Source organism: Cuculus canorus, chromosome 6 (genome assembly GCF_017976375.1).
Source record: "Cuculus canorus isolate bCucCan1 chromosome 6, bCucCan1.pri, whole genome shotgun sequence".
In the NCBI taxonomy this organism is placed as follows: domain Eukaryota; kingdom Metazoa; phylum Chordata; class Aves; order Cuculiformes; family Cuculidae; genus Cuculus; species Cuculus canorus.
In genome coordinates, this window is record NC_071406.1 from 40,721,292 (window position 1) to 40,748,255 (window position 26,964).

General features: G+C 43.3%; 1 protein-coding gene across 1 annotated transcript in view; it reads left to right on the forward strand.

The window, feature by feature from the left end:
* The first annotated feature begins 1,084 nt into the window (after positions 1–1,084).
* The window catches only part of IQCA1 (IQ motif containing with AAA domain 1), a 111,860-nt gene continuing 85,980 nt past the window's right edge, over positions 1,085–26,964 (forward strand). Inside the window, exons 1-5 of the mRNA XM_054069752.1 lie at positions 1,085–1,175; positions 11,564–11,888; positions 15,952–16,065; positions 18,193–18,378; positions 19,094–19,165. Coding sequence (XP_053925727.1) covers positions 1,165–1,175; positions 11,564–11,888; positions 15,952–16,065; positions 18,193–18,378; positions 19,094–19,165 — 708 coding nt within the window. The 5' untranslated portion in view covers positions 1,085–1,164. The remainder of the gene's footprint in view (positions 1,176–11,563; positions 11,889–15,951; positions 16,066–18,192; positions 18,379–19,093; positions 19,166–26,964) is intronic.

Consider the following 26,964-nt stretch of genomic DNA (forward strand, 5'->3'; position numbering starts at 1 on the left):
CAATAGGCACTCAGGGGAAAGAAAAAAGAAATAGGAAGTAAAATGGAAATGCAATTAGGACAACATCTTAAGTGAATAAATACAGAAGTAAAAATAAAGAAAAGAAAAACAGATAAAAAGAAAGAAAAAAGAAAATAAGGGCAGAATAGAAAAATAGAAAAAAGAAAAATGGAAAAAAGAGGTGGAGAAAGGAAAGTAAAAACGGGGGGGAAAAGAAGGGGGAGAAAAGAAGGGGGAGAAAAGAAGGGGGAGAAAAGAAGGGGGAGAAAAGAAGGGGGAGAAAAGAAGGGGGAGAAAAGAAGGGGGAGAAAAGAAGGGGGAGAAAAGAAGGGGGAGAAAAGAAGGGGGAGAAAAGAAGGGGGAGAAAAGAAGGGGGAGAAAAGAAGGGGGAGAAAAGAAGGGGGAGAAAAGAAGGGGGAGAAAAGAAGGGGGAGAAAAGAAGGGGGAGAAAAGAAGGGGGAGAAAAGAAGGGGGAGAAAAGAAGGGGGAGAAAAGAAGGGGGAGAAAAGAAGGGGGAGAAAAGAAGGGGGAGAAAAGAAGGGGGAGAAAAGAAGGGGGAGAAAAGAAGGGGGAGAAAAGAAGGGGGAGAAAAGAAGGGGGAGAAAAGAAGGGGGAGAAAAGAAGGGGGAGAAAAGAAGGGGGAGAAAAGAAGGAGAGAAATAGGAGTAAAGAAGGGGAAGAAAAGGGAGAAAAGAAGGAGCAGAAGGAAGGGGGGAGAGAGAAAAATAGAAGGAGAGAATGAGGAGAAATAAGGGAAGACAACGGGGGGAAGAAAAGGGGGGAAGGGGAGAAAAGGAGCAAAGAAAAAAGAGGGGAGGAAAAGAAGGAGGAAAGAAGGGGGAAAAAGAAAAAAGGAACAAGGGAGAAGCAGGAGAGGAGGGGGGAAGGAGAGGAGAAAAAATGTTTTTAAAAGGGAAAAAAAAAAGGAGAAGCAAAAAAGGAGGAGTTAAAAAAAAGAAGAGGAGTAAGAAGACAGAAGGAAAAGTAGAGAAAAAGAAGGAAAGGACGCAAAGGAGGAAGGACATCTTCGCCCCGTGTTGGGGCAGCGCCGCCCCCGTCGCCGCGGAAACGTAACTGGGGCAGAGCCGGAGCAGAGCGGGAACAGAGCCGGGGCAGAGCCGGGCCTGGTCCTGAGGGCAGAGGAGCGGCCCCGAGCGGCCCAGCATGGCCCAGGCGTGAGTAACCGCGGTGCGCGGGCAGAACAGCCCCCCGGGCAGCCCTCCCTTCGGCACCTGCCGGGGATGGGGGGGGGCCGTGAGGAGGGCGGGTTTCATGGAATCACAGAGTCACCAGGCTGGAAAAGACCTCTTGGATCATCGAGTCCAACCATTCCTATCTGCCACTAAACCATGTCCCTGAGCACCTCATCTACCCGTCTGTTAAACCCCTCCAGGGATGGGGACTCCACCCCTCCCTGGGCAGCCTCTGCCAGGGCTCCAGCACCGCTGCTGTGAAAATTTTTTCCTGATATGCTTCTGACCCTCCCCTGGCGCAGCTCGAGGCCATTCCCCCTTGTCCTGTCCCCTGTCACCAGGGAGAAGAGCCCAGCTCCCTCCTCTCCACAACCTCCTCTCAGGCATTTGTAGAGAGTAATAAGGTCTCCCCTCAGCCTCCTCCAGGCTAAACACCCCCAGCTCTCTCAGCCGCTCCTCGTAACCCTTGTTCTCCAGCCCCCTCACCAGCTTCGTTACTCTTCTCTGGACACGCTCCAGAACCTCAACATCCTCTCATCAGGGTCCATCCCAATGTCCCTATTGTTCCTGCTTGGACACCCAGCCCTTCTCTACTGGCAATGAGTACTTTTTCAGTTCGTGCAGCCCCAAATCTGCACGGGATGGTTATTTCTCTAATGAACTTCTCGTGCTCTTACAAAGCTGTAAAAGTCGATTTGCAATAACCAGACGCTGGCGATGGCATCAGATCAAAGCTCCTGCGAGGAGCTGGCCTTGTGTCTCCAGAAACATTGCCGAGACACTAAGCCCCCATGTTAAGAAAGCATCGTTACTGAATCACAAAATGTCCTGAGATGGAAGGGACCCACAAGGACCATCAAGTCCAACTCCTGTCCTCGCACAGGACAGCCCCAACATTCACACCGTGGGTCTGAGGGCACCGGCCAAATACTTCTTGAATAGTCAGGCTTGGCACCGTGATTGCTTCCCTGGGAGCTGCTCCAAGGCTCCACCACCCTCTGGGTGAAGAACCTTTCCCTAATATCCAACCGGACCCTCTCCTGGGACAGGTTCCTGCCGTTCCCTCAGGTCTGCCCTACCTTGTCCCTCCAGCCACCTACCTCAGTGCCACTGCTTTTCCTTTTCATTGCTGCTTGGCTCAGGAGAGAAGGTTGAGCTGAGAAGAATAAAGAAAATCGCCACCAAGGGCACAGCAAAGGCTGCCTGGGGCCACTGTCCGAGGACACAGGAACAGCGCAGCTTCCAGCAGTGGTACCTTTAGGGAAGGCATGGCTAGTTCCTGGGCTAGTCCGGTGAAGGGCTTGGCTTGGGACAGCACGCATCATGCCTCGCATGGGACATGGTGACTCTGTTAAGAGAAGTTCACAAAATAAGGCATATTTGTCTAAACTGCATTGTTTAAAAGGAAAAAAAAAAACCACACACACACACAAACACCACCAAAACAGAACCAAACCCACAAAAGCAGCGTTTGTCCTTTTCCCAAGAGAGTTATCCCAGAATCTGTCATTCCTGCCGAGTGTCTGAGTCATGGCTGCTCCAATTTGAGCTCAAATAACACAAGAGGAATCAAGTGTAGTTGGATGATGCTTCAACTGTTTTGGCTTAACTCAGTTTAATTGCGGTAGAAACAGGGCTCTTTAGCATTTCCTATAGCACTGCCAGCACCAAATCCATATAAATGTGATACCACACGACAAAAATATATATGGCTCTGTTTGCAAAAGAGGTAGTGGTGCTGGTGAGGGACTCCAGTTTGGCATCAGTGCTCCTTGGCTCACTTGACTATAATCGCAGCATGGTATTTATAGCTAGGCTAATCCAGTCCTTCATAAACACAACTCTGAGTACTCACCAGTTCATCAACCCCTGCGCCTATAAAGCACGAGTTGAACAACGGGCTGGAGAATTTTTTTCACTGTATTCAGTGCCTCCTGTATCAAGTTTCCTGGGCAGTTTGTGCTTGTCTTTCTGACCTCAGCAACTGGATTCAGGTTATCACCTGGGAATCTCAATATTCCTTTAAAAAAATAAATACTTCCCTAAAACCTGAGAAAAAAGTGAATCAAAAATACTCCCAAACAATCAGAAGAATAATAAGAACTAAATTCTTATCTTAATATACATGGCCTTAAAGGTTTAATTCCATGATTTTTGAATGGTTGGGGCTGACAGTGCTGACAAATTAATGGAAATTTTATCTTAATCTTTACTATTCACAGCTTTGTGCATTCCTTCCCAGCACAGAGCCGAGTTGCAATCAATGCCAGTAGTTATGAAATAGGAGCACACTTTTCTTTTGTCCTGGGTTATCGTGTTTTGCAAGTTACAGCTGAATTGGTTCTCAAATAAGTTACTGAGGCTACATTTACGTGATCGGAAAGATCGGACGTAGTGAGGTTATCCTGCCTGCGTACTGTAAATTATCCTGAATTAAAAGCATTTCATAAGCCACGTGAAAAAAAATTGCCTTTTAACAGACTGCCTTACTTGTGGACAGTGAAGCAAAGAGGTAATAACGCTGGCGTTTATGAGAAGAAACTTCGAGCAAGATTATTTTTAGGGGAAACCGCCTTCTTTAGCTGGGAAAGGAGATGGCTGCCTGTGTCACCATCTCATATAAAGAGGGATTCCATCCTACAAAGAAGTAGGCACATCAGTAAGTCACAGCTGAGCCTATAACACTGATTTTCTCAGTACTGTACAGCCACATCCTGTGTCCCGTATAGAAATGCTGCACAGCACATCGCTTTTTTTTTGTGCTGGAGGTAAGCAGCTGCTTTTTAGACATCTGGAAGAACAGCTGCTGCACTCAGAGGGAGAAACTGTGTGTGCCTCGTGCAGCCACTTGGACGTGGTCGCTGTGCTAAGTGGGCACACAGGCGGTTGTCTTGCAGGCAGCCCAAGTTGGAGCGGTCAGACTGGCGGCTTTTGCAGCACAGAGTCACGCTGCACACAGTTGATGCGGCTGGGATGTCAGTACGTCCAGGTGTGTTCAGCATCCTCGGGGTCCCGTGGTTTTAACAGAGGTGCAGGCTAAAGCACGTCGTTCTGGTGCTTTAGTGAGCTTCGTATCGCTACAGAGGCACTCGGCTGTATTCTCTTAGGGTCAGTGAGCACCAGCAGCCAGCAAAAACAAAAGTCAAATCATCTAGACATGCTGATGTTTTCCAAGGACAGTAGAGTGCTCACGAGACAGGGTGCCCACTGCATTTGCTGCAGGGTTGATTAAGAAGTGCTGGACGTGTCACACTTTCTAAAGTACTCAAACCCAAGCATTTACATACAGCTGTACATTTTGTTCCAGGCACTGAACAGGAGATTTACATAGATGTTTTTGCACTTGTGTTTTCCTGCTGCATTTCCTCCTCTTTTATGAATTTGTTTACCATTTACTTGACCCGTAGGTTCTTCAAGCAGTAATTTCTTAACTTGCTCTGACAGTCCTTGACTAGACATGTTCAAAGCTAATTCTTGGCACTGCTACCATTCGTACCAGGTTTTTAATCAGCTACAAGACATTCGCCACTGCCACCAAGGAGCTTTAAACAATCAAAAAGCTGTAAAACTTAATCTCATGTCACAAATAGAACTTAGTCAGTGGTTAAATATTAATCTGAGACAAGATCTTTAGGATCTCCCCTTGTGCTTCCAACAGAAACAACCAAAGGAGAGCTATGTATTTTATATTACATCCCCAAAGCTCAAAGAAAATTAAGATTGCAAAACCAGAGAAAACATCAGTGCAACTTGCAATCCTCTCTTTCACTTTACGTGGCTGCATTATGATGCTGTTTCTTATGTTACGATCACATCCTATTTTCTTCCCATGGGGCCACAGCCCCATTCAGCGATTGGGCTGTTGTTGAATATTTCTTTTTATCCCCTCATTCAGTATGTGGCCCCAGGCCATATTCTTCAAATTCCATCCAAACGCCACAATTATTAGCTTCCTCCTGGGCATTCCTAGCATATTCTCTCTCATACATCTCCCAAGCATTCACAGATCCATCTTTGCCCTCCTTTCCACCCCGGTGAGTAGTAGCATGTAGTCCTGCTCGCGTTAAAGCAGGAAAACAGAGACAGAATCAAAATGATTGCAACTAAGACTCAAAGCCGCAACTCCCTTCTCTGTCTCCCTTCCTCCTTAATGAGCAGGTAGGGAAAGATCTTGTGCATTACTCGTACATTGTCTCCTTTGGGAAAAAGCATGTTAGTGGAAATATCCCAGCAGCACTTGTGCTAGAAAACAGAAAGAAGGCGGCTCAGCTTTCAAGAAACCAAGTAAGACCATGTTAACTTTGAGCTTAAAGCCTCCTGATTCCAGCAGAGGCAAAGCAGCACCCAGACACAGCATTTGCCCTTTAAGCACGCAGCTGGACAGACTATTGTCCTTTCCTTTCCTAAGGAAGAAAAAAATAATATAAAATTATATACAGAGGATGGTTATTACTGAAATAAACTTCATTACCACATCCAATAAAGTGTGGTATAGGAAAACGCTGCTTGGAGCCTGAATAGATACGGCCTTCTCAGCTCTGGGCGCTCTCTGGCTGCCCATCTCTCAGCCAAGAGCGCACTACAGTATCTGCTGCAGCAGTGAAACACAGGAATTAGAAATAAGTTACCAAAGCTCTCCTTCCCCAACCTTTCACGCTTCCCTGGCCAGGAGGAATACGGCTTGCAAAGGAGCAGAGGCTGCTGTCCTCTTCCTTGCCTCAGAGTAAAGGGCAGCCTCCAGCCTGACCGACAGAAGGATGGCCCTTGGAACATGCTACTGCAAAGTTCAGCCTAGAATAACGTCTCCCCTGCATTAATCATTTCACAATGCCCTCCTGTAAGTAAAGAGCTATTTTTCCCATCACCCTTGCCAGTTTGGCCACAGCAGGTGCTCGAGACCTGACGAGGTGTGGGTGTTGCCACCGCTGCTGAGCAAAGCAGGCTTCCTTGCCTTCCTTGCAGTTTCCCTTTACATTTATGCCACAAATGTCATTTATCCCATATTCACTTTCTGTCATAGCACCAATGACTGCAACTGGGGATGACAGAAGCACAGAGCTGCTCCTGTTAATTCCATCAGGCAGCACGTTTTCTTTCCCCTATCACAACCAAAGCCCATTAAGGTTTATCCTTTATTTTCCCCAAACGCTTCAACCTCTAAAACACCATGGCTAGAGCAAACGTGCTTAAGGGAAGTCATCTGGCAATGTTAGATCCACCACCAGCATAATTGTAAGGCTAATCTTATTTTAGTAGAAAAATAGGCTGGACCCTGAGGCTCAGCACCACGAGTCTGCCCTGCTCCAGACTGCAGATTAAAGGCTTTAAAAGCAGGAGTTGATTCAGACCACCTTTTGGTCAATTTGGCTGTGTCATAAGGCCATGCCGATCTCTGTTTCTTACTGCATCTCTCCACCCTGAAAAACATTTTGTCTGTATGAAAACAAGAGAGAGCTGCTCATATAATATATTTAGTACAGCAATCCCCAAGCAATACTTGAGCAGCTTCAAACTCTGCGCAGGTAACTCTGTCTGTTCAAGTCTGGTGATTTTTAGAAAAAAAGAGAAGCAAAAAAGAAAAGCAGCATCATTTGTGTAAGCCCCTTTTCCTCCCGGGGCCTCACTTTCCCCTCCCAACCTTTGTCTCTTGTTTCTTTATTTTACAGAGGCTGCAGGGCAGGGTTTCCCTCCCCCGTGTTTGCCCAGGGCTCAGCACAATGCCTGACCTGTCAAGCCCCAAGTAGCTAGAGGACACCCCGAGGACTGGCCCCAGCACACACTTCCTTGTCGCTAGACCCGTGGCTCAGTCCCGTCTCGTCTGCTGTGTGACTGTTGGCTTGATCTGCGCGGTGGTGAATACGTGTTGGGCTCCTTGTGCCTGAAGCAGCCCTGCTCTCACAAGCCCAGCTGGTGCTTTCTCCATCCCTGGTAGACAGCACACACACACACACAAAATTTAGCACTTGTTTAATAAAACGAGACTTTCCTTAGGGCCAAGTCAGAGGCAAATGTTTTCCCTTACAACTCTTTCCATGTGTCCACCCATCAGAACCACCGGATGGCCTCATGCAGAACTTCACACTGCATTTACACGACTGGTGTGTGAAGACGTGAGGTATTTCTGTCCTCAGAGGACAGACAGCCCAGAAAAAACAGGCAAAGCAGCCTAAGTTTCAGCCCTTATACAAATCCAGAGACAGACACAGCCTGGAGTGCAAACTGTGCCGTGTCCTGGAATAACAGAAAGAGCCTTCCCTTTGGCAGCCAAAATAAAGCCAAGTAAAGACACCGCAAAAAGAAAAACCACACACACAAAGGTAACTCCACTGATGCCAGATGGCTCAAGAGTCCAAGGGACAGTTTGCATGCTCAGCACAAATCCTTCCAAGAAGAGCTTGCTTAAGTCGCAAAACCAGTTCAACACAAGTAAGCAGGCTAACCTCAGCTGTACTCAAAACCAACCCCTTTTTCTAAGTGTAGGAAGAGATGGGTCAAGCATCAGTACAGAGTTAGAGAGCCCTGGAATACTGAAACGAGGTGATGCATGATTTAGCACTATTTTAAACATCTCTTTCTGACTTGAGCAGAAAAACATATTTCTAACCTTCGCTCTAAGCAGAACTGACTTTATTTTGGGCAATAAAAGCGAGATTCAAACTACCAGTCATGCCACGCACAAGTCTTTTTAAGCCCTAGCTTTAGACTCCGTTTCTACTTTTTGGGAGTGAAGAGAAGGGACATCGGTTAGGAGGCAACGCCTTGACCTTCTCTCCAAGCTGTAAGCTGCCAGAAAGCTCTCTGGGGGCTCTGAAATTAAGTCACTTTATGTGTTTTCTTCCTCGTCCCATTACAGCGTTGCTTATTTTCCCCATAACACTCCTATTTTGTAGTTGCTATGACAATTCGCAGCATTCCTTATACTGCTGTACACACGCAGAGATCAAGAGACAGACTTCTTTCTTTTCCAGGATTTAATAACCTTATGCCTCGAGTAGGAAAAGCACGCTGAATCCTGCTGGTTGCCTACACCATGCTCTAATCCACCTCTGATATAGCATCATTGGAGATGAAGTGCTTAGGGATGCCATTTAGTAGTGGACAGGTATGGTTAGACTTGATCTTAAAGGTCTTTTCCAGCCTTGGGATTCCATGATCGTCCTCAGGCACAGATGCAGCTCACAGCCTACCCATTGCAGAATGGAAGCGTGCCTGCAAGTCGAACCAGTAAGAGCGAATGAAAAGCCAGCGCGTTCCAGAGTGCGTGGTACTCCCCCTTAAGCGCACGGAAGCAATTTTGAGGGAGTTTACAACTTGAAGCAAAAGGAGACTGAGCAAATAGGGAAAAATTCAAATAGGGACTTAGGAGTCACATGCTTCCTGATTAACAGTCAAAGAGAGTCAGTCCTGTCCTTCGCTTTGAATGCACAACCGTGAAGACATGCATTACTCCTTCTGACTACTTTGAACACGTTTGTCTCCAGAGCTTAAAGGCTCCTCAGGATTATAGCAGCTCTGCCAAGGCCCCCAGAAAGGGCTACGAACACCAAGCACATCTGATCCTTCAAACAAGTCCAGAAGGGCCCCCACTTGGACCTGAGGAAAACCTGAATTAATTATTCTAATCCTGCTTTGGGAAAGGGAAACAAATGGCTGTGTATGTATTCTCCAGTGTTTAATCAGGGTGAACCAAAGAGACACTCAAATCACATTTCCGCTGGCACTGTCCAGTTACTGAGTATCTGCTGTTCACCATCGTGTGCCTAACACACTGAAGCACTAAGGCCACGTCCCCCAAGGTTTCGGCCACCCTGACCGCAATAGGGACGCAGGAGCTGAAAATTTAGCAGTTCCACATCAATCTTCTCCTTCGGGACTTCATTTTCTTGTATTTTGCCTTGATTCAAACAGACTATCACTACAACCCTACCTACCATCGTATCTGTAGTCTTAACATCTCATCTAAAGCAATATACTTGCCATCACCTTAATGCTTATCTGATAAACTAATGCTTTATGGAAGCAATTTTGTTCTATCTGTATTGCCTTGTGTTAACATACTCCAAAGGGCGAGAGCACTCTGTCTCCGTCCCCCTCCTCCCTCTAAAAGTCATTCAAAATATAAAAAGAAACTGGATATTAGCTGGCTCAGCAGGAGGAACCACTGGACATTCCTCAGCCAGAGGAGGCAGAAAGGGAGATTATTGTAAATTGGAGTGGACAGTCGTGGAGTCAGTTGTCGTTGCAGAACAATCTGTTGTCTCCGTGCAATAACCTGCATTTGAAACGCTCTCACCCGAGAAAACCCACTGTTCAGAAATCTGCAGTGTGGTCATGGGGACAACCTACAGGGCCAGGCTTCCTCCAAGATTTATAACCTCCCCACTATCAAACAGCCTGTGAGAAGACACAGCTAAGGAAGTACAATACCATGTTGTTTCCTTCTGGGCTGGAAAATCCCGTGAACCTCACACTAGTATGTGTTCTTCCGTGTCCTGACTTCAGAGGGAGTGCACAAAACTCTCGTTGATCTACCAGTGGAGCTGTTAGGTCAAAGCTAATGCTGGTCTTGTTTGCGCTGATCCTCTCCACTCTGCTGGTTTTATTTTGGTTATCTCCTGCACCTGGGTTAATTGCTGCAATTGACTGCATGGGGTGGTGCAATGGGATGTAAATGAAGGAGGCAAAAAAGCAAGGGGAAAGACCTGGGTGGGCTGCAGAGGCATTAGGAAAAGCCAGACCAGCTGCATCCTGCAGAAACTCAGGTCAGCTGAAAAGCAGACTGTGCACTTTAAAAAGCTAACAGTGCAAATTCAGTAGGAGGGTTCAGGTTGTTGGCGGGTTTGCTGACTGCTGCAGGGAGTCCCGGCAGCATCCTGGACGTGCAACACACACCCCACGCTCATGAGACTTGTAAGCTGGAGTTTGTCCTGTTCACCCCACTGGTCCCTCACGCAGCATGAGCCGCAGGTCATCTGTACTCTGAGACTGGGAAGAATAAGATCAGCTGACAGAGCTCTAACTTGGACCTTTGTTATCAAGCATTAGCATTGTTAATGGCTGCCCAGCATTCTTGCTAGGATTAATATGCAAGCACTCCCTCAGTGCTGCTCAGAAAGCTCATCTCATGGTTGCACGACCTTTACTGTCTTCACCATTCTTTGTGAGGCTCTGGAAGTAGCAAGGCTAAGCGTGTGTATTGCGCCACTGAGTCCAATGGCCTCTGTTTCCAGGTCTGAGAAACAAGAGTCAGCTCTCCTTATCACCTCAGCCCACTGTTTTCTCCTCCTCCTGCAAACCTGACAATGTGAACCCAGAAACTGTTTTTTCTCCCACCTTAACCGAGTCTCAGTGCTTTGCTGGCAGAGAAGCATTGTCCAAGACCTAAGATTTTTTGACACCTGTCACTCCCTAGAGAGACTCTACCTGGCAAAGTAAGATTGCAAAATAGAACAAACCCTAAAAAGGTCTTTCACTACCACAGCTGTTCGCACCTTTCAGCGTTAAACCCACTATTTGAGTCCCTCTCTGAATCAAAGCCTCGTTGCCCAGAGTCCATTTCTTTCTCCTTTAGGATAATTTTCTGTGCTATTCTGCACTGATCTGCTTTTACCATAAAAAGCCACTGACAGCCCATCCATGCTCACATCAGAGCTCCACCTATTCCTACCAAAACCATCAAATAAACAGCACTGTCACTTCTAGAAATGAAGCTGACCTTAGGTGGCATCCTCCATGTCACGTAGTCCTCTAAGCACCTGGACCAGATGTTTAGCAATTGCTTGGAGTGCAACAGTTGCTACCATGCAAATAATTTCAATTACTTTTCTCACTTCACATTTGAAATAGCACCCCCAGCTACACTCCACCCTTACCCTACAACTCTTGGCCTGCAATTAGCTCCAAGCAACCACTTCAGAACAGCAGAAAACCAGCACACACTTCAGAAACATCAATTGGTCCTCATCCCAAACATGCAGAGACCTAAACCAGACCTTCCATATCATAAGGGCTTTGGAGGAAGACACCGTTACTATTAAACCATCTTCTCACATAGCACCGTTGAATGAAACTCGTGATGCTGTCCGAGGGCTGTAGCTCAAAGCATTCAAGGAATGCTTCAATCAAATTAAGGATAAAGTGAAAAGTTTAATAAAATAGCATTTTAAGATACCTGTTTTTAAAACAATCAAAAAGAGAAACTTTTGCTAATGGTTTTAAAAATACATTGCAGTTAAAATCTTTTGTGTATATAATGGCTCGCATTTCCAGGCTTGCTCTTTTGAGAAATCCACACACATAGAGCCCTGGCATTGCTGTGTGCTAACTCTTGCTTTCATGTCAGGTTAACACAGTCTCTTCTTTTCAATTAGCACTTACAATAAGATGTGGAGAGATGCCCAGAAAGACCTTGACATCCAGCTCCAGAGAGAAAAAGAAGAGTGCCTCCAGCCAGAGAAGGATCGCGTGGAAGTATTCAATATGTTAGCCACTTCCTACATCAAATACACGCAAATCTTGCGAAAATTGGAGACGGCCCATGACCAACTCATTCACCAGCAGAAACGGACACTGATTCGGCAAGTGCTAGATGGTGTAATTGGCCGGATCCTGGAGATCAAAAGAGAGATGGTAGACCTGGAGCACTCAGAGTTTCATTACTTTCTTAATATCCTGGAAGATCTAAAGCTTCTCCCTGTAAGTCCACCTCTCTTATGAACAAATTCATAGGAGCTTTGCCTAACCTGTACTTTAACGACAGTAACGTTTACTTACAGTCTGTGAAGTCCCACAAAGTGATTTAGTTTCCTGCACGTTCGCTAGGGTACTGAGTAATCAGTAATTACGGCTTTTTAATTAAAGATCAGAGTATATCTGATCTATGATGAGCGTTATGTATTGGATCAAGATTTTAAATGCTGATCTGCTTGATCGTAGAATGGTTTGGGTTGGAAAGGACCTTAAAGCCCACCCAGTTCCAACCCCCCCTATTCAAAGCCCCATCCAAACCGGCCTTGAACCCCTCCAGGGATGGGGCAGCCACCTCTGCTCTGGGCAACCTGGGCCAGGGCCTCCCCACCCTCACAGGAAAACATTTCTTCCTAATGTCTAATCTAAATCTCCCCTCTTTCAGCTGCAAAACCATTACTCCTCGTCGTATCCCTGCACTCTCTGATCCAAACTACACTCCTTGATCAATACGTTGCGTTTAAAAGGCAAGTGGATGAGGGGCTTGGGGACATGATTTAGTAGTAGACAGGTACAGTTGGTGTTGGTGATCTCAAAGGTCTTTTCCAACCTAATGATTCTCTGATTTCCACTTCTCCACAGAAGCACAGGCTCTGTGGATCTTTCGCATGCATGTGTCCTAATATGAAATCCTATTCACTTTGAAAGCTTCAACATTAATGACAGCAGCTTGACTCTGTCTGATCTTAGTGTGGGATTAGATGTAAGACAGGCAACAGATAATTAAGGTACAGACCACTACGGTCTGCCCTTTGCATCACTGAGAACCAGCCCACTCTCAGACCTCTCCCAGAGATTACAGGGAATGCTAGAAGTTCCATAGTCCGGTCTACAAGTTCTAGAGAAATGAGAAACCTGAGACAAGTCTCATTATAAAAGAGGCAGGAGCTAGGACCATATTCAACATCCGGGGTTCAGGACCGCCTGATATAAAAGCAGCCCCCTGACAGACAACCCACTGAACCAGGTGGAAATGACAATTACTCAAAGTCTTGAAGCTGTGTTTTAAAAGCAGGATGAAAAATCAGCTGTAAAAGGCAGTTACTTCTCTCGCAGACAGCCCCACCTATTGTCAAATCCAGGTACCGCTGCTCACAGCTTTTCTAAAGAAAAGAGTTGGAGCTTCAGCTACTGCTGTTTTCAGGATCTCAGTTATAATGCGAGATAAATTACTTAATATCATTATAGCATTAATTTGAGATTTTCATACGTGTTTCTCTTTGCAATTAAATGTGGATTTCTCTCTGCAAATTTAGCATACTAATTGCCATCAATTTCAACCAGCTCTTTACCTTCTATATTAATCACAGCAGAGAACTATGAGAAAGCAATACTGAAGAACATAAACACATCTCCGGGTAAATTGAGCCTTCAAGTTGTATTTTGAAGTCATTAAGCACTACTGTTTTCATCATTTATCAGTAAATCCACCCACAGCAAAAAGTTGGCAAGTCTGAAAAGTCGTGCTTGACACCTATAAAAAAAGGTATAAGTTCAAATTCCTGCACTGCACCTTAATTTTAAGAAGGCATCACTTACTTGCCTTCTACAAAAAAAAATAAGAGCACCCTGAAGAGATTTCAGGCTTTTTAAAAGAAAACATTATGTTCCATAGTGGATAGGAATACAGATTTATGTTGTTTAAAAAAACAAACATACATTCTTAGTTTCATACCAAAATTACTGGCAAGTATTTGACAAACAACTGCTGTTTCTTAACAAATGCGTCCACAAAGGATATCTCTAGTCTTTACTTTCACTGTGTTATCGTGAGCTAAAACACAGCATGATTGTAGGCAGTGGATCCTAGAATCATAAGCTTGGAAAGTCCTAAGAGATCATCAACTCCGACCATACCTGCCCACTACTAAATCACACCCCCAAGCACCTCATCGACCCACCTTATAAATGCCTCCCCGGGCAGATACAGAGTAGTCACATTTCACTTTTAATCTTTATTCCTTATACTATGATACTGTGTACTTTTTACTACGTCATTGTAAAGTAGTTGTCATAAGTAAGGCTAAGCTTCATCCCTCTTTAGTTCTGTGCCTCGTGTTTTTTGCACAGTCGCCTTCCAACACTCACTCACTCGCTCCGTTTCCTGGGGTAATTGTAAAGGTATTTGGATATACAAATCTCACGCAGCGCCAAGCTAAAAAGCTGCAAATTTGACTTGAGGTTAAACATCACAAACCCAAGTTTTCAGTGCTGGACTCCAAAAAGAGACTACGAAGAGAAACAGGCTCCTTACTCCCCACCCCTTCCAGCCCTGGTATTACGGTTTTATTCTCATCTTTAGAGTCAGTAAAAGTACCGTCCAGAATCACTTGTAATTAAAGCCCAGGTTAGATATCAGAAATATTTATTGCCCCTACACTGACTGACATGCTGCTACCTGAGAGCGTAAAAGCTCTCTCATCCTATTTGTCCAGACAAACCACTCATCTTCTCATACCTAAATACAATCAGATTTGTAATCCAGCCTGGAGCAATCTGCACTCAATGTAGAACATATAATCATTTCCATGAACTGTCACGGGTTTTGGAAGGTGCAAACAGGAGGCTTAAAACAAATGTTTAGAAACTTTAGCAGACCAGACCTCTGCACTGATAAAAATCAACAGGGATAAACAAAGTCCCGCTTGGAAGCTTTCTTATGCTGCCGTAATAGGGATGTCATGCTCCACACAAGTGTGCAGCTGAAGGAATGGGTAATGAAATCTTTAAGTTGAGATTTCACAGCAGCTGTTTTCATTGGCCACAGCCTTCCTCACAAGTTCTTCCTCTAGAATGTGGAAGGCCTTAGAGCTTGCAAGCAGCACATTTACCGTGTGCCTATATCAAAGCAGTGCTTGTTCTCTACAGCCAGAGTTTTTCTCCTCCGCATCTCTCCGTACCAAAGCTGGCGCTAAGGTTGCAAAGGATCAAGTGAAAGGTCTCCCCGAGCAGGTCAAGGCCCACCAGTTTCCAAAGCAGGCAGAAAAGGGAGCACCGAGAGTGCAGCATCCAATCTTGTACCTATCTTAAGCTCCCTGGGCAAAAGGACCAAGTGTTCACATATAGCTGGAGACAAATTATTGTATAACTTGACTGTGCAGTTCTTAAGAAGCAGCACGACAGGATAACTGTATCGCCTCCCTCCCCCGTCCTTCCCCTTTTGCTTGGGAAGGTATTCAGGATGTTCCCAAGAGTATATAGGGGACATGGCACCAGTATGAACCAGATGTATGAAGACACGTACCCTGACACGCACACATGCTCCAAAGAAATAGACTTACCAGTAAATATTCTTGAAAAATCATCTCCGGTCTTCAATACGATGAAGAGAACAAGTTATGCCACACTCCATAGCATCTTACTTTAGGGGATGATTTTTTGTCTGCCTCTCTTCATTCATTTCTCAGTAAGAGTGGAATTCTACAGAAGAATCAGTAGAAATATGAATCAGTTGAATCTTTTTAATGATAAAAACAAGTAAAGACAGCCACTTCTCATCACACATGATTTTGAGAAGTTATTGAGATATCACAGCTGCAGACAGTGACAGTTTATCTACGATTAGAAATAGCTGTAGACAGACAAAATTGTGCTTTGGTTAATACCATTAAAAAATTTGCAGGAGATCTATTTTTCATGTTGATTAAAAAAAAAGAAGTGGGATGATCCTACAAACAGAGGTACTCATTTCAGTAGAAATTATGTTTAAATTTCCAACAACCCTGCCAAATATTTTAACAGTTTGATAATATAATTGAGCCATTATAAAAAGAAAGATTTCTGTGCTGCTGTGGTTCAGAAACTGGGTTGATTTATTTGTTTTTGTTGAATAAGGCCTTAAGTAATTGCAAAGTAGCAGCTCAGCAGCTGTTACAGAGGTCAAATTCCCCAACACTCCAAAATATTCAACAATCTCAGTCCTGTTTAATTGCTTCACAAAAGTGTTAAATTAATAAGTAATATGATTTTAATGCAGTTCTGAAAAGCATTTCATGGCTACTTCTTCCTTTAGGAAGACATAGAAGTACCTATCCCAAGGTATTTCATTAAAGAAAGACTGGAAATCCTGCAGCAGAGGGAGAAAATGCTTGATGAGATTTTGGTTAATGCTGGATTGCAAACACAGGTAAGTGCACTATGTGCCTACGTAAATAGGCTTTTTTTTAGTTTACAGCTGCACGTGTCTGAATGTATGAGCACTGAAAAGTATTTTTTATCATTGTTTAGAAGTAAAAGTCTGTTTACAGATAAGTCATAAATAGAAAGTAACATTCAGTTTTCCTGTATAACAATATCCAGTCACATCTTGAGTCTGATTAAGACTGAAATGAATCAACTTGTCTCTATATGCATGAGGGCATCAGAGAAAGGGCAGCTTTTTGGCTAAGCGTAGTAGGTGCTTTATTTGTCCAGCTAATTCTCATCACGTAATCAGTCCTACTGAAATCAAGTTGGGCTTAAGTTTTACCAAACCAAGACTCCTGGATGGAATGGGCAAAACTCAGAGTTCAGGTCCGCACAAAGCGTTAGCACATTCAGTTGTTTATAACCTCTGAACAATGACTGCAGTCTCTTCTGCACAACTATAGAGCTGCAGCTGCAAGGAGGGGTAGGAAATTGAGTTTTGGCAGAATAAAAGTCACTACAGAGTAGTACGCGAGTGCTCCAGTCATGACTGTTCTGGATTTGATATACTTTTGACCTTTTCTAAATGGTGCGTTGCCGACAAGCAGTCGTTGCCAGCCTCCTGAAATAAACAACTATCCCTACATGTCTGGATGACTTGGATTCAGAGAAGATATAGCCAGAAGAGACAGTCCTGATGAAACCCCTTAGTCAAACTGCTACAATGCCCCCACCAGTAACTGTGCTGTTGGGGGAAGTCTGCATATTGATCCCAGAAAAGAAACGGAGGGAAGGTTCCCAGGGAAAGAAATAGCACCAGACTAGGGCAGCCTGCAGAGGCAAAGCACAGGCTCTCTACTAGATTACTTTAATGGGCAGCTACAGTCCTCTTGGCCTCCACAGTAAATCTCTGGGTAAATTCTCTGCTCTTCTAGTGGTCTGGTGTTATCTGGGAAGATGCTCTGTTTCAGCACATGACATCTGGAAGCCCTTTTGTTTCCCACAGTTTTGCTCTCCCCTCTTTTCAGCGTGGCAGATGAGACTGTCTGGTGTGCAGCCTCACCTGGGAGCACCAGGCTCTTGCACTTTGGACACTGCCAGGGTTCAAGTCTCCCTTACCAGGACGCCACAAGAGAAACACAGCTTTCAAATAAACATGAATTAAATAATCTCACACGGTACGAATCCAGTCAGCTGTGCTGCACTTCAAGTTCAGTCACTGCTGGGATTGCTGGAGGGGTGTTTCAAGCCACATAGGGTCAAGAAATCCTAGGTGCTGTGCGACAGACCACTGTATTCTTCAGTGTCCATGGGCAGGGCTCGCTAACATAAATCAGAACCAGCAGTGCTCGTCAGGAGTCTGCTGTGCAGATCATTTGTCCTTCCGTGTAATTCTGTTACAGAAAGCCCTGCTGAAACTCTGGTAGTATAGTAAGTTCTACACTATATATATATATATATAAGCATCAAATGTGAACTGTCTCCAATAGGGGGATTAACGTCAAGAAAGGACAATAATTCATCTTTTCCATAGGGAGCGTGAGGGGTTAGCAAGAGTTCTCAAGAGAAGTCCCTCTCTCCAGCTGCACTGTTCCGATGTGTTTTTTCCCAAGCCTTTTTGACTTGTGCCAGGCTGGCTGGGACTGGGCTGACTCAGAACAGCTTGTCCTTCCATTCAGCGAACGAAACGGCATCCCAGCAGCACATCCAGAAACTCATCCCTTCAGAAAAGTAAAAGGAAGACATTCCATAGTGTAGAAACAAAGCCCTGTGGTCCTTTATGCCTTTTTTTCCTCAAATGGATGAAGTTCCACAGGATGCATAAGCCATATAAAGGCATTCTTGCTTCCCACTGTGCAGCATCACACTTGCCTTGTCAGACATCAACACATCAGGCTCACTTTCTCCTAAAGGTCGCCTGAAAAACAAACCTCTCAAAATAACAGATTTCCAAGATATTGCAAGATAGCCCTGAGACAGGAGTCTCATGACAGGATGTTTTGTCATACAGTTTCCACACCAAGTTTGTTGGTTATTCTGTTTGCCAACTGAGGTGGGCAGTTAACAAAAAACGTAACTAATATTTTGCTCTGTTCCTTCCTTTTTTTTTTTGGCTGTGCTGTTGTAGAAACCTGTCAAGGTCATGACTTTTGAAGAAGCCATTAAAGTGATCCAGGTTGCAGAACGGGCTCGGCAAGGCCGCTGTCGAGTGGCATTCATGAAGAAAATTTTCCTTCAACAGAAGAGAGGGCCGACTAAGCTTCAGGACCAGATGGGTCCAGATCCAAATGATGCTGCCATTTGCATTCAAAAGGCAAGATCTACGTTTTAACAACATTTATGGCAGAACCAAATCATGATGTTTTGTTTAGAAGAACAGCACTAGACAAACACAGGCCGTAGGATGGGAAGCGTTCTGAAATGATAGATTTCAGGGGATCTAGCAAGGTGAAACACATCATTTCAATCACTTAACAAAATGAGACAGGACCCTAGATGGGAGATCAATTGAAACAGGCCTGCGCTGGCAATACAGGATGACTTTATAACCCGTGTGTTGTTTTTCCACTCTGATTTTTATGACCTCATTTGCTCTTTCTGGCATCCCCTTGGAATCCGGTGCATGTCAGGGAATTCATGCCTTTTCCTGTGATCTCCAGGGAAAGAGTTCATTCCATATCTTGGAAACAAAATAAGAAAGCAAGATGTCTGCTAAATTCCAGAAAAAATCCTTACACGTGAATAATTCAGACAGTTCATCCTGATGAGAACAAGAACTCAGTCCAAACCCTTTTTGAAACCCTGATGTCGTGGTGTATAGGAGCTTGAGATACCAGGGTGAGGGGATAACAAACCTCAGAATTTGTTTTTAAAAGAAAAATGTAACAGGTAGCAACCTGTTAAAGAGTAACAGTTTCAATTGTATATTGTACCTTTCCTTCCTGTATTTGTTTTTTCCTGTGTCTGCCCCAGAAAAGGAAGCTGTAGCAAGGCCAATTTATCTCATTACACTTTTGTTTACAATTCAGGTTTGGCGTGGATATAGCCAGCGCAAGAAAACACAGAAAATGAGAGAACAGGAAATGATATTTCTGGGGATGGTAAGTAGTGCTTCTTAGAGAATATAAAGCACCACAGTCCGTTTGTTCTTTTGGACTATTGTAATTTAGCTGAAGGTGAAAAATTAGTTTCTAAGGTTCTTCCTTCTTCTTTTAAAAATAGTCTCTAAGGAATACAGAACTAAACTGAAATGATAGATGGTACAGAAGTAGCGCAATTTGTCTTACGCTGCATGCTTTTGTGCTATATACACACATCCCGATGTATAAGGCAGATGCGGAAACAGGCGGTGCAGAATTTGCCCCAGGTGGTAGGGAATTTGACCCAGGCATGGCAGAGCAAGGAAATTTTCTTTATCAATTATTAATTCATAATTCCAAGGCGCTTGAACTGCCTTATTCCTGAAGTAGAATTAAAGCCACAAAGTTGTCTTCTCCCATCCCTCTGCGAGCCACTGTATATACATGTATCAAGAGTAGGGGAAAAGCAGAATAAAACTACCGTATTAATACATCAGGATTTCCCTAAGTTCATATAGAAACAGGAAAATATTCCCCACATCATACTGCAAAAGCAGAGAGAGATGAACAGCTGCCTGGGGTCAGTTAGGCTGCATGGTGCGATGGAAAAAAGTGAGAGCACCTCTTCCTCCGGCAATCAGAGAAGGTACATCTCCTTCCACCAACACCTTCCTTCCTAGCAAGCACCCGAGAAAAAGCCTCACAGCTCTCCAACTCCAACTACAGTAGCAGAGCCCTTGTGCCACGTCCCAGTACAGCTGTTTCACAGCACCACGTTACAGAAACAGTCAACGCTGCTCTGTGTTTGGTAGGTTCTGCAGTCCTTAACGTGCTTTCTGCTCACCAACAGTTTGGATGATTTTCTTGTCCAGAATTGTCCTTAACTACGTTATAGGATTATGAAAATTTAAATATGCCTATAGCACGCCTCTGACAAACACGTATCAGTTAAGAATGACCTTGATATCTTATCTTTAGGAAGTAGCACGTACGTTTGTCTAAGTTTTGCCATATTAAACGCAGATAACAGCTCAAGAATTATTGCCTTTACTATCTGCTGGTCATTGACAGTTAAGTGTGGTCAGTAGAGCTAACCAGAGCTTTGGGTACCAATTCTGCCCAAAGTACTGCAGGCCTAAAACGGCAGATATTTAGGATGTACTGAAAAAGAATTAGACATCGCATCCTTTGCAAAACAAGGAATCATTTCCTATCAAGTCCCGTGAGTCTTAAAACTAGAATCTTAGGAAGGAAATCCAAGCCTAATATCAGTTATTGGAGGGTTCACAGCCAAGAACTCTTCTCACAATGATAGGAGTAGCTGATAACTAGCATATAAATAGTTCTATTATGAGGAAGAAATCTATATGATCATGGGGCTGAAGGGAATTAAAACCAAACACATATAGTGTATTCATTTCCCAACTTCCATTTGGGAGCAAGAGTTGGTGTTTGCAACTCTGCACTCAGACTCATTACTCTTTATCAAATATATAATCAAAGGAAGTAGGGAAAAAATTGATACCTCTGAATAAAATTAAAAAATAACAACTGTTCGTATTTCTAGTGGGTTTTTATCCCCTAGTTGCGTCTCCCTTTTAACTTTGCAGGCCACGGTCCCTTCCATGGTCTCCAAAGGAAGTGAGCGGCAAGCAGGCACTGGTTCACACTGATAGATAGGTACTGAGCTCCAAAGGTCAAGTCCCTTTGATGTATGATCACGTCAGCCTTCTAAAAAATGACCACAGATCTTCATGTGTAAATATGTTGAATTTGCTTTTCTAATGCAGTACGACTTAGATAAATTAGAAGACCTAGCCATCCATTAATCCAAGTGCATCCCAAAGGAGACTTGGCTTTTAATGCAATAAATATAATTTCTCCTATAATTACAGCTATTTTAAAAATGTCTATGTTATTTTCATGTAAAGACTGCTTCACAGAAAGAATTCATCCATGTGAAGCTCTGAAAAATGATTATTTGAAACAAATTGGTTCTGTTTGCCTAAAAAGTGTGGAAATATGTGCAAAGACTAGGAATCGTCCAGTCTTTTACTTAAATCAGTATTATTTTCTTTACTGTCTACTTACTTCAGACAAATTTATGTATCTTTTCTGGAATTTGATTCTGTTTCATCTTTTGCTTGATGACAGAGTAGAAACTGAGTTCCAGAGATTTTTCTTGGCTCAAAAGTAAAGCCTCATTATTATTATTATTTATTAAAGCTTAATTGGAGAAACAGCATGGTTCTCTCAGCCCATGTTTTTCTAAATCTCTGATAAATCACCATTTGCCATACCAGCTTTACTTGTAAAAAGAAGCAAGCCTCGCTAAGAGCACATATATCTTGATAACTGTATCCTGACCTATTTCCTCATCCTCCTCACACTGCAGCCACAACACTCTTTTCTACCAGCTCCAGCACGACCGCCGTAACCAAAATTCCAGGCATAAGTCTGTGTTTAAGCCGCACAAGCACACTGATGTCCCAAGAAAACACACTAAATTGTCTTAAAGATACAGATGAGCTTTCAAAAAAAAACTGTATTTCTTTGCTGTATTTTACCTTTATATCCCAATTATAATGTACCGGTTTTCCTAGTTTTTAAATAGGTGCGTACTTTCATTTAGTTACACAGCTCTCACATTGCTCTACTCCATAATTCCAGCCTTCATCAAAGTTAGGGACACACTGCCCGCTGATCCATGATTTTTCTCACATGGTATTTCCACCGTTCTTCTTTCTCCTATATCCTTTTCACATGAAAGGATCTATGCGGTCTTAAATAATAACACTGTTCTCCCCTCCTCACCTCTTTTCAACATACCCTACTTTAGGCATGTTGTCTCGGATAATGCTTTTATTTATATCTGAGAAAACAGTCTGCCAAACATTCCTGGTTCTTCGAATTCCTGATAAATATAATTCATTTTATCCAGTCAGAAAAAATTAGCATTTCCCAGAATAGCCTCCTGTGTAAACACTGTGCTATGACTAAATAAATATTATATGGGATTTAACAAACTGCTAACTACGTAAGTAAGTGAAATTTAAAATATTTCTTCAGCTCTTGAAAGCGGGCAGTTACAGTAGTGGTATACACCAGGCCTGGTTTTATCAAACATAAGATTAAAATGACTTTTGTTTTACTTGCAGCCTCGATGATGTTCAGATGTCAGCACAAAGTTACGTGTTATTTCACCAGGCATACATATACATCTCAACAGTGATAACTAATCTGTCCTGTTTTCAAGAGAAATTTTAAACTTGCTTATTTTTGAAATAGAAAGACGCTGGGAAGCAAGAAGCCTGCTAAATAATTTGGTTTTCATTGGCTGGAGTCACACTAACAATGAAGTCACTGCCTTCCAGAGTCCAAAACATACTTGCCATTTTTAGTAGAAGTTTGACAGCGTGCCCAGGTGTAGTATCGGAAATAAACAGAACCAAATTTATATAAACTTATATGGTCATGAATATAACCACTTTCTCCACTTCAGATTTTCTTTCATCTTACTCAAGTGTCGCATGTCAATATTTTTCTTTTATATATATATATATATATATATATATATATATATATATAACACAAATCTATAAAACAGCCATTTTCAATATTTTTCTAACAAGGCCTTTTACTACAAATGTTTTGTTTGAATGCATATGAGAATTAATTTAATTGGCAAAACCATTGAAGTGTGTCATATAGTAGGGAAGCTTTAATGGATGTAATATATTTTGCTTAGTTGCTCCTTTTTTGTGCCTAATTTAGGAACTCAGCCATATAATTAATGTGGCTCTCACCATTTGTGTAACACAGAACCCATATAAGTACAATCTACGTGAAAGAAGAGATGTCCTTAAAATGCATCCTTCCTGCAGCCAGACAAAATGCACTGAGGAAATGAGAAAGCAAGAACATAACCAACTCCGATACTGAACTTTAAAAGAGAATTTGGATTGCTAGTTTAAAATTCAGTAGAATAACAGCCATGAGTGAAGAACAAGACCTCAGCTGTTTAAGTGGTGCATTCCTTCAGTCTTCTAGTAAGAAGTTACTTGTCTGTGTAGCCCAAGCGTGGAAAAAATAATCTCACTTTCACTATTACTGAAAATAAGTGACCATTAAAAATCCTCCCTTTAAAAAAACCAGCAACTTTGTTTAGGAAATTCAATTTCAAGACCAGGTTGGATGAGGTTTTGAACAACCTGACCTAGGGGAAGGTATCCATGGCAGGGGGGTTGGAACTGGATGATCTTCAAGGTCCCTTCCAACCCAACCCGTTCTATGAGTCTATGAAAAAAAGTCCTCCAGAGAAGCAAATTATTCTACTGAAAATAAGCCGTCTACAGCAAAATGCTACCCGACTACTATATCTATCAAAAGATTATGGTTACGAACAATACTGTCTGTAGCAGAACATTTACTAAAGTCATCCCATAAAACCAGTCTGTGTTTCAACTGTGCTGCTTCATGTCTGAGAGAAGAAGCTGTCCTAAATTAAGTACCAAGTAATAAAAGCTGCAGTAAATCTACCTCTCAGGCGTAATATGAATGTTAGCCTTAAAACGTGAAGTGAAATGTATTTATTTCATTGAAATGAAGACTATCTTTCCTCGTAAGCGTAGTCGTAATGGAACAATTGAAGAGCAGTTAGTTCCACAGCGTGGGGCCTCCTATATGTAGAGCTGTAGCCTTAAGCACGTTCAGCCAGCCTGCACACCTCTAAGTGGTTTATAATGAACAATCAAGCAGTCGGTGTTGGAAGGAGCCGTTGAGCTGACTAAGCAGAATGGCAGGCTTTTCAAAGCTAGGGAAGAGCGATCTGAGCATTTCAGTTCCAAAGTCAAAAAGGGGAAAGCTTTTAGTGACTTTCATCTCCTTGGCTTACCCGAGAGGTGTCGGGAACTTCTTCTTTCCTTCTGCTGGTGCATCTACCACTTCCGTGACACCTCAATTCTCTTTGGGAAGGAGAGAGGAAGGAGGAGTAAAGAACAGAAAAATCCAACAGTGATCTCTCGTCAGCACACTTGTGACTGATGAGTTGGAATAAAATTCTCTTGTAGACAAACGTCCATTTTGCCTTATTAATTTAAACACGGATTTTGAAGACAAAGCCCATCAAACATTAGATAAGCATTTTAAGTTAATGGACCATGTAGTCCTATTTTCCCACAAACTCGGGAATCTTCATATTATGCCCTATTTTTACAGCAACATCAATTATTAATATGTATACTTTTGCTGACAGAGGACCACACTAAAAATGTGAGTTTCGTTATCCAGTTCTGGGTCATTAACTGTGAAAAGCTTGTAAATATAATGGTTTATTCACATGGGAAGCCTTCATTAAGATGCATTATTCTACAACTGATGTGGCAGCACTGCATTATCAAGTTCACTGTCTCCATCTAATATTTGTAATTTGTTTCTAAATGAGTTGCTGTTTGTAGAGCAAGTTAACAAATTTGAATTTCACATGGCCAAAGAAATTTCTTAAGGATGGGAAAATGTTTCTTCCCCCAAGGAAAAGCTATTTATTAGTGTCTTACTGTAAAAAGCCTCCCCTCGATTCAGAAGCAGAAACATTAGAGGCGCTGAGAGAAGAGACGTTAGAAATAAATTGGCTTTTGTCTTAACATACCCATTAAGTATAGAGGGCTATAAAACCAGAACTCATATTGTTTCAGTACAACTAGAGCTCCAGAACAAGCACGTGGGCACACAGAAAGTTGACCCACAGTACTGCAAAGCACAGGTCAGAGACTGGGCAGCAGGGCAGTGTTCCTGCGAGAGCTGTTTGAAACCATCCTCTCGTGTTGGCACTGTTTCTGCCATTTCAGTACCTACTTTCTCTTGCACCCTCAGACAGCCAAAGCTTGTTCAGACATACTTTCTACCAAAGTCTGCTCCTTGACGAGAGAGCAAACACTCCACCAGGGCAGTTCTAAAGGTTCTGTCTCCATTTGAAGACTCAAGACAACTACTTCTCTCAATTTTTACCTAGTTAGTCTTCACAGTTTCTACGGATGCTCTACCAACCAATTCATTTTCTTGATCATTTGCCACCTTAATTACACTTGGATCAGTTCTTCAAGGTCAGGAAAGCAGTTTTTAAGATAGTCTGTCTTATTTAGTTGTCCACATACACAATGTCTTTTAATTACTTCCTCATCCTTGTTTCCCTCAAGTCCAATTCATTTTTTGTTGATGTAACTGTATTGATTTCAACGTGCCAGAATGAAAGGTCAGGCCAATTGTACATCCATCTGCAGTGTTTTACTTAAATAACCATGGCACAATTTCCTCAGTGCTATTCAGTGCTTGCGTTCTGCTCCTCTTCAACCAGTCTTCAGTTCCTGACGTGTGTTGGCCTCCTGGTCTTCACTCATAAACGGGGCACACTGCGTATGTTCCGCATTAGACAGCCATGAATCCTTCAAGGCTTATTTATCACAGCCACTGAGCTTCTCTTCATTTCATGCTCTCCCTCACCTATCTAAGATGGAATACGTTATCGCCAAAGCTTTGCGCTACAGGAGGAACCCCTGGTTTGGCAACTGTCTGTCCACTGCTAGGCCAGCTTCAAAGGACATCATTTGTTATTAACGTATATCCCTGCTACTCATCACAACAGCTTGCCTGGCAGCGCTGACTCCCGCTCAGATCAAGTGTCTTTTCGTACCTGCCATGTCATCCTATCTCACTGGCTCCTCTCCAACACCCACCCTCCTCCCCAGCTTATCTGGCTGTCTAGGTCTGAGCCAGCTTTGCTTTCCCAGCGATGGAAGCAATCAAGCCACAGCACATTTCAAATCAGCAACATCCATTTGTTCCATGTAAATAAACCCTTACCTTAATTTTGAAGAGACAGTTGAATGAGCAGCTTTCCCTTTCTCTCTTTCCTTTCTTCACCGGGCTATCAAAGGTGGGTAGCCAGATTCTTTTTGGGAGAAGCAGTTCCTGTTCCTTTTATTTTCTTGTAGTAAAAGTATTCGGAAAAGAAAACGAAAAAAATATGAAAGACAAATACAACAAGAACTTCTTTTAATGAGCTGTTTTACAAGGTTATGTCTGTACTTGAGCCTTAGGGCTTTGTGTGCGGCTCATAAACTAGTGTCAGTAGATATATATGGATAACTGTGTGGTGCTCTGACAGGTAGCTGCGCAAACATTTACTCAGGGTTTGGCTGGGTTTTGCAGACTAGAGCATATTCTGTAGCCCTGTCGCTATCAGCCTCTGAGCCAGCTGGTTTAGAGCTACCTGGCCTGCGTCCACACCACCTTCATGACTCTGGACTCAAGTGTAGATGTGATCTGTAGTAATTCATTTAGAGATAAGAATCTCCTACTTCTGGTCTTGCTCAAGTGGGCACATTCTTGCCAGTTCAAACAGTTCTTACCTCAGCTGGCTTTGGTACTGGTGAAAGATATTATGATAGTAAATTCACAGTAACGAGTAGCTGGCCAAACACTCCCTCAGGACTCAGTCGAGAGTGGTTCAGAGGAGGAACGGAACAGAGGACAGGTTCAGAAATGGCAAAGAGAAGCTCTATCTGTGCTGCTGCATGGGCCATCCAGCTCTCCGTGTGGTCTTGGTCCCACGCTCACCCTCCTTTGCTCCGGCCCTCAGCTGCCTCCTTGCCTGGCTGATTCACCTGGTTCCATTTGGAGACAATTAACCTGAGGAGGAAGGGGGACAAAAGATAAAAGAGATTATTTTCCACTCCTTAGAAAGCTGAACTAGTTTCACTGTAGGGTCAGGTGAATGCCTGAGAAAGGAGGGACCACACAACCAGCAGTTAAGGTGGAGGGGG